This window comes from Rhipicephalus microplus, chromosome X (genome assembly GCF_043290135.1).
Source record: "Rhipicephalus microplus isolate Deutch F79 chromosome X, USDA_Rmic, whole genome shotgun sequence".
Taxonomy (NCBI): Eukaryota; Metazoa; Arthropoda; class Arachnida; order Ixodida; family Ixodidae; genus Rhipicephalus; species Rhipicephalus microplus.
Genome location: NC_134710.1, coordinates 103,633,748 through 103,653,005, shown reverse-complemented (window position 1 = coordinate 103,653,005; position 19,258 = coordinate 103,633,748). Strand labels below are relative to the sequence as shown.

Below are 19,258 nucleotides of genomic sequence, written 5' to 3'. Positions count from 1 at the left end.
TAGTGCGAGAATTTCACGGTGGCGTCGCCACCCACCTTTGTGTTGTGCGTTCTCTCACTTTTCGTGACAAGCGTGGCGAGTTTGCCATCGTGAAAGGCTAATTTAGTGATAAGATAAAAATTTTTGGTCTCTTTAGTGTCCATTGAATCTCTACCTGTGTTACTTATGTTCTTGTGGAAACTAAAGCCACATATAACATCGTGACTTCTGCGCTAAGCAACATGAACAAGAGAAGACGGAAGAGGTTTTCTCATTAGATGTTTTCTCATGTCGCCGTCTTTGTTAGCGGGATGATCACGATGTGATATGTACTCAACAACAATTTTTTTAAGCGAGGATTAACAAGCTTGCCTAGAAGAGGTGACCTTTCTTGTTTCGTTACTGCGACTGATCGCTCTTGCCCGCAATAGCCACTTGACAACAGCGCCTGCTCGTCCATGCCCGGCAATGAAAGTGATGTCGAATTGCTGTTACCGAAGGCAGCATCAAGCGATCTTTTTGACAATTTAGTTGCTGTTTTCCGAATGACATTAACCGTACTTCATCGGGCCATAGAAAAGTAACAGCGTCATCCTTTTGCAGTTCTTGAATCGGATACGGTATAAGGGATTTCATTTCTTTCATTGGATTCCAGTACAGCACAGCTATGGTTGTAAAGTTGGTCTACTTTTGTTAATTACGGTTTAAATTTCACTCCGACCAACTTTAAAGCACATGCTGCTGCGACGAATGTAACTGAGCAAAAAGTGCGCGAATACTATATGGACGCCTGAATTATGTGGTGTTCGATTATATTTGTAGAACACCCAGTATACGCCATTGTTTCACCGTAAATTAAAGAATTTCCATAAGTGCATCATAATGCTATTCAAGTTATGTTTATCAAGAGATTGCGCATCCACCAAACACATATATACACTGTACAGTCTGTTTGCCACTTCGGGAAAATCTCGGAGTGATTGACATCGCGATACGGCCAGCGTTGCAGTCGCGCTCTGACAGCAGCTCGCGCATGCGCATAGGCTTGAGGAGTGTGCTGTTGAACCGCGTCGTCTGCGGTTGCGTGCTGGCCAAGGTTTATTTAAATAGGTCGCGAAGGCTCGGGGGAAAAGCACTTCAGAAGCTATTTCCAGTGACATCAGCATGGGGAGTTACGGGAGTTGCGATTTCAGCGCTACTATATGTTTGGAGGGAACAAACACTTATAGTTAAAAAAAAACAACTTCGATTCAATGTCGAAGCAATTAATGAGTTTTACAAATGAGATTTCTTTTTCCCCAGCAATATTATGTAGGGGTAATGAACAAAGAGTTTATGACGGTCTTTATTATTGCGAAGTTTTTTTTCTAGCACCATCGGCACACGCTATTATTACTCAGCTAGTGCAGTCCTTGCACAACATGGGTATACATGGCGAGGGCCGATCGTAAAATTCGTCTGTGAAAACACACCCCCTCACGTGGTTTAGTGTTGTGCGCTTGGTTGCGTTTTCTGTTCTGCAAGAAAGTGTTTAAGTGCGTTTTACCGTTAGTGAACGTCTTCAGTGTAAAGTCCATCGGGCAGCGGAACGATGCGAATTACATGTAATGCCGAGCGCTTTCGTTGGTAGCTGCGAATACGATGAGCTGTGCAAGGATGCAGTAGCAACAGACGAATAACCCGCTGTGGTGGTCTAGTGGCTAAGGTACTCGGCTGCTGACACGCAGGTCGTGGTATTGACTCCCGACTGCGGCGGCTGCGTTTTCGATGGAGGCGAAAATGCTTCAAGCACGAGTGCTCAGATTTGGGTGCACGTTAAAGAAACTCAGGTGAGTGAAATTTCCAGAGTCCTCCGTTACGGTGTCTCTCATAATCATACAGTGGTTATGGGACGTTAAACCTTATATATCAATCAATAAATCAGCAACAAAAGTATGCCTAGTGTCCCATATCTTCAAGAGAAGAAACAGGGAGAGTTGTTTGGAGGCACTGCTCTCTGGACTTTCATCCATCAGTATTTCTGCAGCCCTGTTTCCTTTTTTGTGCATGCAGTGCTTACTATATATTCGCGTTATCGGTGAGGAGAATGCCAATTTACCGATCATGGTAGAATTCGCATGTCTTATTTCATTCGCATACGTAGTGCTAATTTATCGGAGCACATATGCAAAAAAAGAAAAACACAAAGCAGCATGTGTTCACAAATATTTTTGTTGTTATTACCATTTTGTGCCGTGTAAGAAACTTGAGTTATTGTAACCATTGAATAAAACTTAAACGTCGTCATTTTAGCGTGACTAGGCGTCATTTCTCTCTGCTAAAACAGAAATAAATGACGAAACAGAAAGAAATGTTCTGATCATAACCTTTGCATGCTACAGAACCTGTGTATGTGTGAAACAAATAAGCCAGGCTGCAGATATCACATAGTATGCGCAGCTACGCTGTTGGTTACTTTAATCCGTCAGCGAAGATGCCACGAACGGCGAATAAAAGTTCGAATAGTAAAAGTTTCCTTGTGAGACCAAGAAAAGTGAACGGTAGTACATTTAAACATCACTATTTAGTCATGAGTTCGTATTAGATTAGCTGGCGTTGACTTGAAGTGCACTCGTGGATGACTCTCCGGAGATCACCTTAGCGCAAGTCCTCAGTGATCAGAGGCCCCTGAAAAGTAATTTGAGATCAAATTTCGCACTAGGGCATAAAAAATGACGTCATTTGTTTACCAACTATTGCGTCACATCTGAAGCGCCTCATTTTTTGTTCCACCGGAAGTGTTCCTTCCTCACAGAGATGGCGCTAAGCCCCATGAGCAGCTGATCAGCCATCATTATCGGAACGTATGGGCTTTTATGGAGCCTTCGCTACCAGTCTATATATACCTTGTACTGGCCACTTCGTCGGGCAGCGTCCTGATTTTATCGTCGCTGCTGGAACTACATCGACATTCTGTGCTGAACTTTGTGCAATGCCAACCTCTCGGCTTTATTGGCGATAATGGGGTTCTAGACACAGAATTTGACAGCATACGCTGTTTGCTCTTTCGAAACGACGTGGTACTGAATGTGTTCCCGTATGTTTTTCTTTTTGTGTGTGAACCGGAGTATACTGCGATGGCAAATCCCATATGGAGCATATATCGTGCGTGGTATTTATAGTAAAAAAAGAGAGAGAAAGCGGTAAGGCAAAAAATAAAAGAGAACTCAGCGACTGCCATGCAGCTATGCGGGTTCAACACAATAAAACAAACAAGAACGAGTTCAGGAATGCTATAAGTTAAAATAATTACCTGAACATGGTTTTTATAGGTGGCATTTAATTACTTAAGTCACTCGCAGGCGCCGAAATGCACGCGTGACAAACCCAGCAATTCGGGACATCACTTGTAGTTCACCGTTTTCATACCACGTGGCGTACAGACCTTCATGCTGTACATCATAATGTACATCACTGTCACAGGTCCCGTTAATTAGGGAGGCGATCGCCGGGCTAATTCCAAGAGCCGAGGTATCGACCCCCCGAACCGCACCACGAAAGCATGAACAATTTAGAAGTGGTCCTTTTTGACGCGCCAGCGGATGCCGGCTGTAGCTCAAAGAGCAAGTCAGAACCGAGAGTTGATAAACAAAACAAAAGTATATTCTCAATAATGGCAGATCCAAAAACAATACACAAGTATACACAATCCACAATAGTTGAGTATAATATGTCACCAATCAAACAACGTACTACTCATTACAATCGGCCACACTCGAAACAACGGACACAGACAACAATACGCACTACAATGCAGTCGCATGCATTGAACAACCAAGACACTTAAAGACTAAAGAGATAGAAAGCCTATTCAGTCCAAAGTTCTTGGAACAAAAGTCTGGATGATACTCTTCCGAGAATCACTCACTCAAAATCCAGCGTTGTTGTCGTTCCGCTGCCCCCGAAGTTTCTCTTCCAGGAAACCTCGCCCCCGAAGTTTCTCTTCGAGAAAACCTTGCGTTCCGCTGCCCCCAAAATTTCTCTTCCAGGAAACCTCGCATCTTCAATTGGCCACTCTCCAAGCTTCAAACTTCTTCGCCGGAAACACGTCAGCTTCACACACGCAGCTGTTGCCACGCGTCTTCGCTCGATAGCGGTACTCACACACTCTTGCCTGTAGCTTGAGTCGTCACCCCTCAGGTGGAAATCCTCTTCTTCTCCTCCTTTGTCACGGCAGACAAAACGCTTCGCCCACAAGGCGGAACACTGTACGCTCTCTGGCGCATACTTTCTTCTTCTCCTGCTTTGCCACTAAGGACAAAACCTTCACCGACGACTCGGCGGAATACCCTACGCGCTCTGGCGCTATTTTCCGTCTTCTCCTGATCTCCCATCTCCACTGCTCGGTTAAATACTTTCCGCGCGAGATTCCAGAAAGTTCTCATCATTTCTTCGGCGCGATACGCAGCGAAGGCTGGGGAGAGGGCGAGACGGTTCGAAAGCCGTCCGTGACGGATGACGCAACCCAGCCTCACCACGCCCCTTTCCATCTAGAATTTTCCAGAGCTTGCTCGGCCGCCGATGTGGGGTGAGGAGGTTCGTCGGCGAACCTACGCTTCCGAGAGGAGAAAGGCGCGCGCCTGGGGAGTCTTTGGATGCTTGTTTTCTTTTTTTTATCGTTGACCTCTCGGCGCTTCGTCGCGAGAATTTGGCGGCGCGCCCTTTTTTGAGCGCTCGTTCTGTGACAATCACATCTGCAGACTTTTGCTGAGGTTTTAATATGATCAACGTTCACTTTCTCATCGATTTAACGTCAGGTTATTCTTCTAGCCCTGTAATGCTGCTTTCCGGCACTGTCATTTAAGAAAGCTCTTCAGAGGAAAATCCACTCCGCGTAATGCCACAAGAGTGCAAACACAAAGGCAGGTTGTCCTAACGTAGATGCTACTAGAGTGCAATTAGCGAATAACTTATCCTTGCTTTACAATTATCCTTTCAAAAATCACCCCATACATTTTCAATGGATACACAAAAGTGTCTCGGGAAAAAAATCCAGCCGTCCAAATAAAAGTAATCGCGCTGTACAAAGACGTTATGAGAATTTAGTGCCTGAAGTTCAATTGACGAAAAATCAGGCATTGCTCAGTAATCATTTTTTTTTTGAAAAACGCTCCCCATAGCGCTTTCTCTTGGGGTCGGCTTCGCCAAACTAGTCGATGTCCCAGATTGCTCGACATGAGCTTCCAACTTCACCCATTACTCCGTCCTATTCGCAGCGGTAGCAATGACGGCGCTCATTTCGCACGGAAGTGAGGCGTATTAGATTAGCTGGCGTTGACTTGAAGTGCACTCGTGGATGACTCGCCGAAGATCGCCTTAGCGCGAGTCCTCAGCGTTCAGGGGCCCACGATGAGAATTATCGCTCCAGTTCTCGCAGCAACAATGAAATTTGTTCGCTGCCTGACAATTCGACCAGCGCGCGCCGCCGTAGCCGACGACGCGGTTCAACCGTTTAACACAAAGCCCCTCAAGCGTCTGCGTACGCATGAGCGGCTGCCTGTGCGCCACTGCCGCGCTGGCCACATCATGGCCGCCTCCCGAGGCCACGCGCTACGAGATATCCCCTAAGTGTTTGATTGATTGATACGTGATGTTTAACGTCCCAAACCCATCATATGATTATGAGAGACGCCGTAGTGGAGGGCTCCAGAAATTTCGACCACCTGGGGTTCTTTAACGAGCACCCAAATCTGAGCACACGGGCCTAGAACATTTCCGCCTCCATAGGACAACGGAGCCGCCGAAGCCGGCATTCGATCCCGCGACCAGCGGGTCAGCAGGCGAGTACCTTATCCTCTAGACCACCATGGCGGGACTCCTGTAAGTGTGAAACGACTCTAGGTTACCTCACTTGAGCAACATTTTTGGTAACTTCACACACACACACACACACACACACACACACACACACACACACACACACACACATATATATATATATATATATATATATATATATATATATATATATATATATATATATATATATATAATATATATATCGCGCTTCTGTTGGTTCAAGCGTGGCCGGACCACCATTAGTGGGCCACGATTAGCCGTCAGTCGACGCTGAGGTTGATAAGGGAGGAACATACTCAAGAAAAACAAATTGACTCGTATGTAATGCTGGTGCCGGCCAATACTCCGAATTTTCTCATACGCCTGGGTTTCGGCGGGAGGAATAGTGAGAGCGTGATGGACGCGGCAGCGCCGGCTGATGACGCACAGTTCCGCGAGATAGGGCGAGCGCCGTGCGAGAGCATGCATGCACGAAAAAGAAGAGCGCGGCATTCGGCAAACCGCGTGTGAAGCGCCCGTCCAAGATGGAGCGCACACCTTAAGGCATTGCGCGGGGCGGAAGCCGTGGCGCGCGGGGGAAAAAAAAGATGGCGCTCCCTGCGCCGGGAGTCCATTAACGCGCTCTGGCAGCGTTCCTTCTCCTGTGATCCGTCCAGAACGGCGTAATGGATGTTGATGATCCCAAATCAGATTAAAGCTTTTCGGGTCTTTCCATCATGTTTCAATTACGGAGCAAGTATCGGAACACCGGCGCCCATTTATTCGTTTCACGGGGCTTCGGATTAGACCAAATTGAGGGCCTTTGGAGAACGATCGCCCATCAAATATTTACGCCGGAAATAATGTTTCCGAGAGCCTCTCGCTCTTCTCGGATCTCTTCACTGGCGCCGCGCGCTCTGGGCCGCTCATCCCGTGTGCACTTAATTTGTTTCGCTTTCGCGCCGGCAAACGCGCCGATAGATGCGGCGCTGGCGCAGTAGCGCCCTGTCACGATCAAGCGCTGGCCCACCCCGACGAGACAGGCGGCACTCGGCGCGCACTCAGGGTTCCGCAGCCACGCGGCGCGCATACCGACTACGCGAACTGCAGCCGAAAGGCAGGCCCCGATCTCGGCGCTTTACAACTTAGGCACGCCCGCGGGAGAGAACTTGTCTCGCAGGTGCAGTATCTACTTAGCGAACGAGTAGGGCGATGTTAAGTGGAGAAGTCCGAAATCATCAAGTCGAGCCAAAACTTTGATTTTGTCAGGTGCAGTCTCGCTGACATAGTTGCCTCAAGGTGTTTTCTCTAACGGTTCAGGACTTTTGTCGAGTCATGATTTTCTTTTTATTTAAGGTTAAGGTGGTGAAGGGGGGGGGGGTCTTTGTCACGATGCATTAGTGTGTGCGTGCGCCCTTTTAGTTCTTTGAATATGTCTTTTTTTCTGTATGGTGGTGGCATGCAGGGGGGCTTGCCAAAACTGTTATTGCGCACCCCCCCCCCCCCCCCATTGAAATAGCAATTCATGCAACGCTCCAGGTGAAGCGCCTATATAATACACTTTCTACAATGCAGCTCCGAATATTGCCATTGTACCAGGCCAGCTTTGGAGTTAAAAGGGTACCACTGGGAAAATTAACAGTTGTATAACTTGTTCTTTTTTTGCGACATATGAAAGGCCGAGGCCTCAAGAGCCTATAGGAGATGCCTTAGCAAGAATGAGTGCACCCTGAAAATTTAGTTACACGTGTTTTTGAAAGCTAGTTTTGCTTCATATGGTAACGCCACGACATTGTATGAGCTTCCCGAGTCGTCACAACGGCATCAGAACTGGCGACACTGGTGCGTGACCTCACCAGAATTTTTACTCTAGCCTGATGCCACGCTATAGTGTCGATGTCAGCAGGTGCGTCAGGCGAAAATTGACTTTATTGACAGAATAAAATACCAGCCCTTTACTGAGCTTTACGCCTGCTGAGACGTGGCCTTTGTGTGCAGGAGATGTGCATAGTGAAGTAAAGTAAGAGTCACTGTCAGCCCCTTTAAGAGACAAAAGCTTATCATCTTCCCCCTCCCCCTTCTCTCTTTCCTCAATTTTTTTTGTAGGACCTCGGGAGTGCTTCAACAAAACAGTAGGAGTGCGACGCTCGGAACGCGCGATCAGTGCGCTCAAGACTGCGGTGTTTCATGGCTTATAACACTCACACATACAACGCATGCATCGTCTATACAGTTGGCGTCCTGCGCGGACTCACGAGACACGAAATGCAGCTGTCCCGCGCAATTGGCGCACTTCTCCAATAAGCAGCTGCAATAATTCCCAGCGGGGGGAAAAAAGGGGGGGGGGGGGGGAGAGCTGCATAGAACGGCACCGTTCGCGCCAGTTTTACACGAGGCAGCGGTCACAACAGCTCGATATGTCTTGATGAACGTCAAGCGACCGTTTTGCCGTGCCAGACTGCGTGGCGGCAGTAGACCAGCCCTGCCTGCAGCCAGTGCCTCGATAACCAGGCGAGCTCGTCACGGCCACACGTGGCGTAGCCTTCCTCGGGAAAAGGGACTCGTGCGGGGGCTCGGCGTGTAAACCAATTAGTGTATTTCCGAAATTGTCCTGCCTCGTTGGGTAGCCGGTACCACTTGGGGAGGTCGCGTGCCAGTGGCCCCAGCCCGGCGGTTGGGTGAGAGAGGCGCGACGATCACCCTATTGTGCTCCCCGAGCCTCGACGCGGTGTCGGGGCGATCTGCGCCGGTTAGTGCGACCGAGAAAGAGATAGGGATGGGGGCTCCCTGGCGGTTTTTGATGGGGAGGCGTGTTGTCGTTGTTACAAGACCATTGAAACGAGGCGCGGGAGTGCTTCTCCTGAATGATCCTTTAATTTGGTTGTCGAGCACCCGAACCACCTGTTTAACGCTGTCCCGACAAACTGCCGTGCCTCTCGTCCTCGGGGACGCATTTGGGCGCCGTTCGAAGTGACGCTTGCCGCCGTGTCTTCATTCCCGCTGACTCACGTAACTCGACGCTCGCGAGCGCGGCCGTACACACGCGCCGGCGGCAATAATTTATTAAGACGTGGGAAAAAATAGGAAAAAGTAGCGGCCGCGTTGGACGCGCCGCGCTCAGAGTAGGTGCGCGGGCGCCGCTTCCTCGCGGTCCCCAGGAGAGGTCGCTTCTTGTCCGTGCAGCGCGTGCCTGACCGCTCGGATGGGCCGCTTTCGCGGACGTGGGAAATTCGCTCGCTATGACGACTTTATTACGACGCGATCCAAGCTGCTGCCAGCGCAGTTTGTGTTACTTGTTCCACAGGGAGTTGCCCAACGTGGCAAGGCTTCCACCACACCAGAGCGTGGCGTCGCGAGTGCATTTTTTTATTTTTTTTTTGCTGCAGCGTAACAAGTCACAAATTGCCAAAGGAAAACGCTTGGGTGTGGCCCGATGAAGGGGTGTACTTCATAAGAAAGACGCAAACAAAAAACAAAGAAGAGCGTGGCACTGGAAAGCCTTTTAAAGGAAGAGGTGTGACGGCTGCAGAAACGTCTATATACATGAACGGAATAAGAAAGATGAGTTTCGCACGTACAAACCACCGCGCAGCCACTCTTTAGTTGCTGTATTTTTTTTCTCCTCCTGTACAGTCATCCAATTTCGTTGTAAGAACTGACCCTGATTATAGGCAACGCCTCACTAAGTCCGTCCGTCCGTCCGCCTGTCTGTCCGCCTGTCTGTCTGTCTGTCCGTCCGTCCGTCTGTCTGTCTGTCTGTCCGTCCGTCCGCCCGTCAGTCCGTCCGTCCGTCCGTCCGTCCGTCCGTCTGTCTGTCTGTCTGTCTGTCTGTCTGTCTGTCTGTCTGTCTGTCTGTCTGTCTGTCTGTCTGTCAGTCTGTCTGTTGCACTTTTACAGTTAACAAGCTAACCTCGTGCACGGGTTTATGTGACAAATCTTCTCATTTTCGAGCGAAATAATCGGTATACAACTTCCTAATATGACTTAAAGTCGGATATACATACTTTATATTACTTCCATGGCACGCTTCGCTAGAGAGCGAGTATGAATCAAGTCGGATCAGCGTCACGCGTCGCATACTGTTTTGTTATTTTGATCTGGTTAGTGTTAGTTAGCCACTCTAACCACCTTAGTTACTGTCTCATTGATGAACTTGAAGTTTGGTTTACGTGGTCTCGCGCTTCGACGGAAACTCTGTTCTCAGTCGTTGATATTATAAATAAGAACTTAATGTACAATAAACAATCGGTATTTCGTCCGCCATATATATAAGAAAAACGATTTGCCATTTGACAGAGCATATATACCTCATTTTCATCCTCCCGCGTATCCACACCAAACGAACCCCCCCCCCCCCCCCCTTTATCACCGGCAGTGCTAAGTCCAAGAAAGTGCGCCATAAAAACGTGTGCGATTCAACTTTCCCGTGTAGTGTTTTGTATGGGCCGTGGGAGCACCACTGATCAAGAGCTCCATCAAAAAAAAAAAAAAACACTGTGCGTCCATTCCTAACCTCTGCAAGGGAGTCATGCCAGCTGTTTTTCGCTTCATATGCAGGTACTTCCTCTCTGCTAATGTAAACTATGGACATATTGCACAATAAAAGTTTGACGTCTCTTGCCAAAACGTTGTCTCTGGCTGAAAACTGATGCCATAATCTGCCACAAATCTTGCCTTATCGTCAGTTTGTTTGTTATACAACCAGTGACACAAGCCCGCTTCAGTATGGTGACGTCTGACTGTCTTTCACGATCAAGTTGCTTGTAACAAGTGGCTCTGCCACTACACAGTCTATCAGACTGCTTAGTTTGGCGACGGCTATATGCTCTCCCATAGTAGAGTACCAAGTGCTCTAAATTGTTAAACATTTTGTCCGAACACGCCCACATCGGTGGCCGTGCAAAATTGTTTTCCGCAGCGCATTCCCGCTGGTTCATGTGGGTCGTGTTGCGCGCCCTGTAGCATTTTGTTTATTCTCGTTGCTATCTGGCAACGACAACCACTTGCGTAAGAAACGAGTATCAATCCTTGCTGAATCGCAGTTCACGTGTGTAATAGTAATCACCAGGTGACCAGACTGGCAAACACAACATCAGTCAAGTAAGGTTAGCGTTTTGCTTCGTGTATTGTGAGTGCATGTTCAAGCTGGAACAAACAATGCGTATTGTGAGGTCCGAACATACCAAGTCCCTCATACATATAGGAAGCCTTCAGCCTGTATATGATGAGTTTGAAAGCTGACAAATGCACAAAACTGAACACGGAGATCGCTGTACGTACGTCAGCCTGGTGGTGCTGCGGCGTATACGAGGATCTCATTCTGCCGTTGCCGTCTCCTGCTACCTCTGGAGGTGCTTGCCAGGTCGTGTTATAATCCTCATGTGAGTACGTTGTGTGGACTCGGAAGCGAAATGTGCCCAAACATCGACACATAGCGCAATAAGAGCAATGTACACTCTTAGAAAAAAGGTGGTAGTGCTTGCTAACTTTGAGGTAGTAATGGTTTGTCACATATGTTCCAACCCTGGTAGTAAGCGCAGTTAGTAACGGTGAGGGTGGTAACAGTTACTACCCTTGCTGTTACTACCAGCATTTAGTAACTGTTACTACCCTGGCCGTTGCCACCCACGGGTAGTAACTTTTAAAGGTTTCAAGAAAAAAAAAGTAGTGACAGTGTTGTGACTGGGGGAATTTGTCGGGCCTTGAGCCATCCAAGGGTCAGGGCGAAGACGGGCCGAGGAGCCGGAGCTGATAACTTGAACGATTTATTTACACTATTTTACATGATGTTGAAGGTAGCGTGTTACATGGAGTAAGCATCATACTAGATGGTGGAAGGAAGCTCTCTCTCCGAGCGTCCTGCGCTCGCGTTTTTATGCCCCCAAAGAGAGAAAGTCACACCGCCTCCTTCCCAACCTGGGAAGGGAGGAGAGGCCCGCCCAGTTCGCTGCCCGGCGAGGGTGTAACACACACAATACACGACACCACTGGCACAGTGCGAGAACGGGGAGTCGGACGCGCCGAGATGACTCTTCGAGGAAACATCGCTCGGGAAAGGCGCCATGGAACGTGAGGAATGTCCCCGAAGATGAATACAAAGCGCTCGGCTCATTGTCCGCTGAATGTTGACGACCCAAGCAATGACCACTCCTTCTAGGCAGCCCAGACAGCGAACAGCCCCCCCCCCCCGGTAATCTGTCGGTCGTGCGTGCCCAAAGGGCTTTTTGGCAAGACGAGCCGACGACTCCAAGGAATTCGCAGTACTACTGCTGTGTTGTTGCCGATTCTGGACGTCTCAGGACGCGCTGCGAAGCCGGAACCATTCCACGCGTCCAAGCGGCGCCCAGACATGGGGGCCGATCACAACAGCTCGTCCGCCGCCGGGAAAAAGGACTCGTAGATGGGCAGCCCAACGCTGCACCTTGAAGAGGCCTGGCAGCGCAGCAGCTCTGGAACGGCTGCGGCTCAGGTTTTCTCTCTCGCTCAAGTGGGGTCAGCAGGTCCGTAAGTAGTACTCTCCGTCGAAGGGGCCCCCGCAGGTCGAAGGCTGGGACTGACATTAGTGATCAAATCCGCACAGTACCCAAGCAGCGACAAGGCGGTACACCACCCCTCCCGAGATATGCCAGGCTACTGAACTCTTAGCCCGTTGTCGGCATAAAAGCAGCCACACTAGAACGTTGCCTGGAACGTCCCCAAACAAAGCAATATGGCAACGCTCCTAAAGTTTTGAAGAATTTACCTTAAATAAATTGCACTCAAGCCGCAAGTCGCATAGCCTTGAGGCAAATGGCGAGTGAGAAGTGAGAAGGTCGGGAAACTCAACTAACAAATTATATCCCTTTCTCAACGTCTGGCCGTGGCAGGCAGACTAAGTAACAGGTTCACCATGCAGTAAAGGTTAAAAAAAAATCCAAAACGAAAAGATACACGGAATGACATAACAAAATAAAAAACCCGGGCTGTCGTAACTCAATCGGAATGCGCTTGCTCCTTATCACAGGAAGCCTCGGCTGAGAGCATCAGCATTTCCATTATCCCGCCCCTTTTTGTAGCGGATCTCAAAATTATGTTCTTGCAGTGCCAAACTCCATCTCAGTAGGCGGCCATTTTTAGGCGACATATTCCGAAGCCATGACAAGGGACAGTGATCTGTCTCGACAAGAAAGGGCGAGCCGGCCAAGTAGCACCGAAGCTTGTAAATAGCCCACACTAAGCATGCACACTCTTTCTCTGAGGTGCTATAAGCCTCCTCACGTGTGGAAAGCTTACGACTAATGAAAAGCACGGGGTGCTCCTCTCTACTTTCATCTCGCTGACTCAGAACAGCCCCAAGACCCCTTTCACTAGCGTCGCACTGAAGTACAAAAGGTCGGTTATAATCCGGAGCTCGTAAAATCGGTTGAGACGTCAGTGCTGCCTTCAAAGCCTGGAACGAACTTTCCCTTAACTCGTCCCACTGGACTTTAACGGGCTCTCCCTTCCTTAAACTGTCGGTCAGAGGACTGGCGATCTGTGAATATTTGGGGATATAGTGTTGGTAATATCCAGTGAGGCCTAGAAAGGCCCTGATATCAGTTTTAGTGACAGGTCGGGGATAGTTCTCGATGGCGGCAAGTTTTACCTCGTGGGGCCGCCGGCATCCTCGCCCAACAATGTGCCCTAGATACTCTACTTCCGCCTGTCCCAATTGACACTTTTCTGCTTTAACAGTGAGGCCCGCGTTCCTTAAGCGCGTCAAGACGTCCCGCAAGTGGCTCAGGTGTTTTTCCCAGCTGTCCGAAAACACTGCAATATCATCTAGATAAGGAACAGCGTAGTTCTCTGCCCCCGCCAGCACACGATCCATGAGCCGTGAAAAGCAAAAGGGCGCGTTTTTGAGCCCAAAACTCATGACCAGGGGTCGGAAAGTGCCCAAGGGGGAGATAAACGCTGCGTATTTACTGGCTCGTTCGGTCATAGGCACCTGCCAGTAGCCGCGTGTGAGGTCTAGCGTGGAGACGTACTGAGCCCTGCTAACAGTTTCCACTCTCTCCTCTACGTTGGGAATAGGGTACAGCTGGTCTCGCGTGACGGCATTCAGTTTCCGATAATCGATGCAGGGTCTCGGTTCCTTCCCGGGTGCTTCCACCAGTATTAGAGGGGAGGTGTACTCACTCTCCGACGGGACGATGACACCAATTTCCAACATTCTTTGAATCTCGCGTGCGAGAATTTCCCTTTGCCTGGGTGACACGCGATAAGGCCGTGAAAGAATGGGTTCATTAGAAGTTAGTTCAATGTCGTGCTCAACTAAATCGGTTCTTCCTGGCCGGTCGACGAAAACTCCCTCAAACTCGCGCAGTAGGTTCTCCAGTTCTCTTTTCTGTTCTGCATTCAAATTCGAGTTACTGGTGACCGTGTCTAGCAAGATGTCGAGGGACTGAGAATCAGAAGCCTGCCCGGGAAAAGGAAAATCTGTCTCTAATTCTTCCGGAACGTTAAGCGCGAGTTGAACTACTGCTGACCGCTGGTGGTAAGGTTTCATCAAGTTTGAATGGTAAATCTTTACCTCTTTCCGCCTTCCCGGTAGTTTGACCACATAATTGGTGTCCGACAACTTCTGCATAACCTTCGCAGGGCCCTCCCACTGAACCGCGAGCTTGTTCGCTTTAGATGATGCTAAAAGCATCACCTGATCTCCTTCTGAAAACGAACGTTGACGTGCGTTCTTATCGTACAGACGTTTTGCTTTAAGCTGCGCCATTGTCATGTTCGCCTCAACGAGTTCTCTGCAGGTCTGAAGTCGCCCGAGTAAGCCCAACACATACTCGATCACAGTGGGATCCTCACCCCTCCCTTCCCAAGATTCTCGCAGCATGCGAAGTGGGGTCCTTAGAGATCTCCCATATACTAGCTCAGCGGGACTAAAGCCGGTGGCCTCGTGCGGCACAGACCTCAGGGCAAACATGGTGGCTGGCAAGCATGCTTCCCAATCTTTCCGATTCTCGTAGCACAATGCCCGTAATACCCTTTTGAGAACCGAGTGCCATGCTTCTACTGAATTGCTCTGAGGATGTCTGACGGAACTGTGTATTATCCTAATGCCACACCTCTCCAAGAATGTGGTAGTTAGTGCGCTAGTAAACACACTGCCCTGGTCGCTCTGTAACTCTGACGGGAAGCCTACTCTCGAAAACACTGAAAGCAAAGCATCCACTATTTCTACAGATGACTGCTCCTTCAAGGGAACCGCCTCCGGGAATTTTGTGGCAGGACATATCAAGGTTAAGATGTAGCGGTACCCTGACTTTGTCACAGGCAGGGGGCCCACAACGTCCACGACAAGGCGGCGGAAAGGTTCACTAATGAGTGGCACCAACTTTAAGGGCGCTTTCTGCTGGTCGTGTGCTTTGCCTATTCTTTGGCACACATCGCAGGATTGCACATACCTCTCGGTATCCTTGAAACAATTGGGCCAATAAAACTCCCTAAGTAGACGAGTCTTCGTTTTCTTTTTGCCAAGATGGCCCGACCACCCGCCACCGTGACACAGCTCCAGTACTTTGGCTCGGTATTTCTGTGGAACCACTAATTGATCATAGTGCACCCCCTTCGAGTCTTTGTACTGACGGTACAAAATTCCGGCGCGGCGGTGCAAAAAGACGTTCTTCCGCGCCAACCCCTCCTCCACCATATCGCTCAACTTTTGCAGCGTTTTATCCTCGGCCTGTTCCGCAGCGATAACCTCCGGGCTTACTTTCGATAGCTCCAAGAACCCGCCCATGCAAGGTAGCACGGAAAGAAGGTTAACTTCCTCGCTGGCCTCACTGGAACTCTTAAAGCTGCTTTCGCCATCGCTCGGGACGTTCTCCTGATTCGCGTCTGCCCTTGTTTCGTCGGGGGCCTGTGCCTCTCTATTTTGGGAACTGCCGAGCTCCTTTGCGATCTCCTTTGCCTTAGACCGCGTTAGAGCATGTACAGTGTGTTCTCCAAAGCTCAGACCTTTCTTTCTTAACAGGTCCTCCGAGTGGTTAGAAAAAAGGTAACCGTACTGCTTCGGCAAACTTTGTGACACGGCAGCCTCTGTTTCCAGTTCTCCGAAGGGACCCTTGATGAGGACTTTGGCCACTGGCAGACACACACTGTCTTCCTGCGCTACCTGTCTGATCCACGCGCAGTCTCCGGTGAACCCATCCGCGGGCACGTAAGATGGGTGTATTACATCCATAGTGGCCGCAGAATCGCGTAGAACCCGGCAATTTTGCCCATTGACAGTCATCTCTCTTAAGTACGGTTCAAGTAACCTCATGTTCTCATCAGTAGGGTTAAAAAGGGAGAAAACGAGTTTTTCCTTACGGCAACCCACTGCTAAGTGCCCCGGTTCATTACATCGATAGCACACAATGGGTTTCTTTGCCTCAAATGCTCTGTCGCGATTCTTATCCTGTTCTTTCTCTTTGCCAGCGCGTCCACTCATGGTCGATTCCCCGTGCGTGTCTTTTTCATTCGTCCCTCCTGGTGCAATAGGGGCATAACTGTTGCGCTCAGACTGCTTAGAATTCTCACGGTATGGTTTCTTTGCGGGTTTGTTGCGCTCTCTTATTTCCTCACGCCTCATGGTGTACTCTTCAGCCAGTTCTGCGGTACGCTCCAAATTCTTTTCCCCGGGCTGATCTAATACCCATAAGCGTGCTTCGTCACTTAGAACGTTCAGGAATTGCTCCGTGCAAATCAACTCGACTACCTTGTCATGGTCTCCAAAAGCTCCCTCGCCCTTAAGCCACTCGGTGAGATTGCACCTCAGACTGTATGCAAAATCGGCAAATGATTCACTGCTACGTTTGCTACTATTTCTGAAACGTCGTCGGAAAGCTTCAGCAGACAGCCGATACCTCTTTAGTAGCGCACGCTTTACAATATCGTAGTCATTCGCCTCCTCTCGCGGCAAACGAGCCAGTACATCCGCTGCCTCGCATGGAAGCACGGTCAAGAGCATTTGTGCCCATAACTCACGCTCAAACTTGCCTTCGCAACTTCTCTCAAAATTGACCAAAAATAACCCGATATCCTCTCCCATCTTAAAAGGATTCAGGAGGTCTTTTATTTTTGGTGCCTTGCTTACTGGAGCATTGAGTGTTGCGCCTCCTGAGGTAGTTGCCCGAGCTATTTCTAAGTCTAGGCGCTTCTTATCCAGTTCGTGCTTGCGCTCGCGCTCGCGCACGCGTTCCTGCTCTTCTTTATGGCGCTCGCGCTCCTGATCTTCCCTTTGTTTTTTTATATCCTCCCACAACTCCACGATCTCCTCGTCATCTCTGCTTGCCTCCATAGCCCTGATGACTTCCGCCTTTTTAAGATGTTTCCCGCAATCAATCCCGAATTCCCCGCATATCACGTCTAGGTCCGATCTGTGCAACTTTCTCCAAGCCATGGCTGCTACTTTTCTGCCGACAAGTTTCTCAAGGGAAAGCGTTGAAGCAAGGTTCCCGTGAACAGGCTTCCAACACTCTTGTTACCAGGAAGAACTAATTTAAGCCTGGCAACTCTCAAGGAGAAAAGGTCGTGCACTCACCAAGCCGGAGTCGAATTCCTGCGCAGATCATCTCACCGCTGCCATCCACTGTTGTGACTGGGGGAATTTGTCGGGCCTTGAGCCATCCAAGGGTCAGGGCGAAGACGGGCCGAGGAGCCGGAGCTGATAACTTGAACGATTTATTTACACTATTTTACATGATGTTGAAGGTAGCGTGTTACATGGAGTAAGCATCATACTAGATGGTGGAAGGAAGCTCTCTCTCCGAGCGTCCTGCGCTCGCGTTTTTATGCCCCCAAAGAGAGAAAGTCACACCGCCTCCTTCCCAACCTGGGAAGGGAGGAGAGGCCCGCCCAGTTCGCTGCCCGGCGAGGGTGTAACACACACAATACACGACACCACTGGCACAGTGCGAGAACGGGGAGTCGGACGCGCCGAGATGACTCTTCGAGGAAACATCGCTCGGGAAAGGCGCCATGGAACGTGAGGAATGTCCCCGAAGATGAATACAAAGCGCTCGGCTCATTGTCCGCTGAATGTTGACGACCCAAGCAATGACCACTCCTTCTAGGCAGCCCAGACAGCGAACAGCCCCCCCCCCCCCCCCGGTAATCTGTCGGTCGTGCGTGCCCAAAGGGCTTTTTGGCAAGACGAGCCGACGACTCCAAGGAATTCGCAGTACTACTGCTGTGTTGTTGCCGATTCTGGACGTCTCAGGACGCGCTGCGAAGCCGGAACCATTCCACGCGTCCAAGCGGCGCCCAGACATGGGGGCCGATCACAACAACAGATACTACCTTGTTTATTTATTTCGGAATGTTATTTCTCCACTGCCAATGTTCATCAATCAATGTCTCACTACTAGACAACTTCGGGTAATGAAGCGTGTGTGTCACGAACGCGAATAAAACATAGACCTAACAATTTTTTTTCTTTATTGCCTTCTTGACTACAGGTCAAGCTAATATGACAATCACTATTACACGTGTTTTATGCGTGACAATGCGTCAAACAAAGATATTACATCTTCATTACAGTCGGTAGTCTTATACACATCTCGCACTTTTATAACAGCTTCCACGAAACACTCATTAACGGACAGAACTCTCACATCACAGTGTCTGTACGATAGCATACTACGCCAAACCGAATGAAGACCAAGTACAAATATAACATCCAAATTTTGCACAGAACTATCACAAGGCAAAAAACGAATTCCATATGAAGTAAGAGGTAAATCTTTTTTTAAAGTTCTCTGTAAAATGTCCCAAAAGAAAATAGCGTTCTGACAATCAATAAACACATGTTCAATGGTCTCAGGTTTGTTACACAGGAGACAGCTGCTTCCCCATGGTACATATATCCCTCTCTCTTCAAGCCACGTTTTCACTGGCAAGGTTCCCGTATAAAGTTCAAAAAAGAAGGTTTTCACATTGGGTGGTATACACATGTTTTTCACTCGCTTTAGTACGTCATGACCATATGATTTTTCATACCTTGAACGGTACAGGGGCACAGGAAAAACATTCTGTATTAGGTCTTTCATAAGGCGCTTTCTTTTCACATTAGTTAGGTAATCTATCGAAAACCTCGCCCTTAAGAAACGATATGAAAACACAACTTCGCGCAAGAACGGCGACAAGGTGTGTCGTTCTCGCCTGTCTGAAGATACAAAGAAGTCAGGCATGTGGTGTAACAGCGTTGTTTGAAATAAAGAACGTAAAAAAGAGTCTCTCTGGTCTCTAATGAGCAGGAAACGTGATATTATTTAGTTAAGAAACAGATGGCACAGAGACAGCCCTCCTTGCTTAACTCGCCGAAACAAGTTCGTTCTAGATGTTCTCTCCCACGTAGAGCTCCAGATGAACGTGGCGAATATCCTGTGGACTTTGTGAATGGTTTTACGCTTACAACTAAGTACTTGCAAAAGGTACATAATTTTAGCAGCCA

At 49.0% G+C, this 19,258-nt stretch overlaps 1 protein-coding gene across 1 annotated transcript; it reads right to left on the bottom strand.

Moving 5' to 3' along the window:
- Positions 1-11,545: 11,545 nt before the first annotated feature.
- On the bottom strand, positions 11,546-18,070 carry LOC142775683 (uncharacterized). The gene is made up of 2 exons (XM_075877346.1): positions 15,459-18,070; positions 11,546-13,826 (listed from the first exon to the last, which is right to left on the bottom strand). Exons 1-2 carry the CDS (start codon positions 17,204-17,206, stop codon positions 12,794-12,796), a joined length of 2,781 nt encoding a protein of 926 aa, XP_075733461.1. The 5' UTR covers positions 17,207-18,070; the 3' UTR covers positions 11,546-12,793.
- Positions 18,071-19,258: the final 1,188 nt, after the last annotated feature.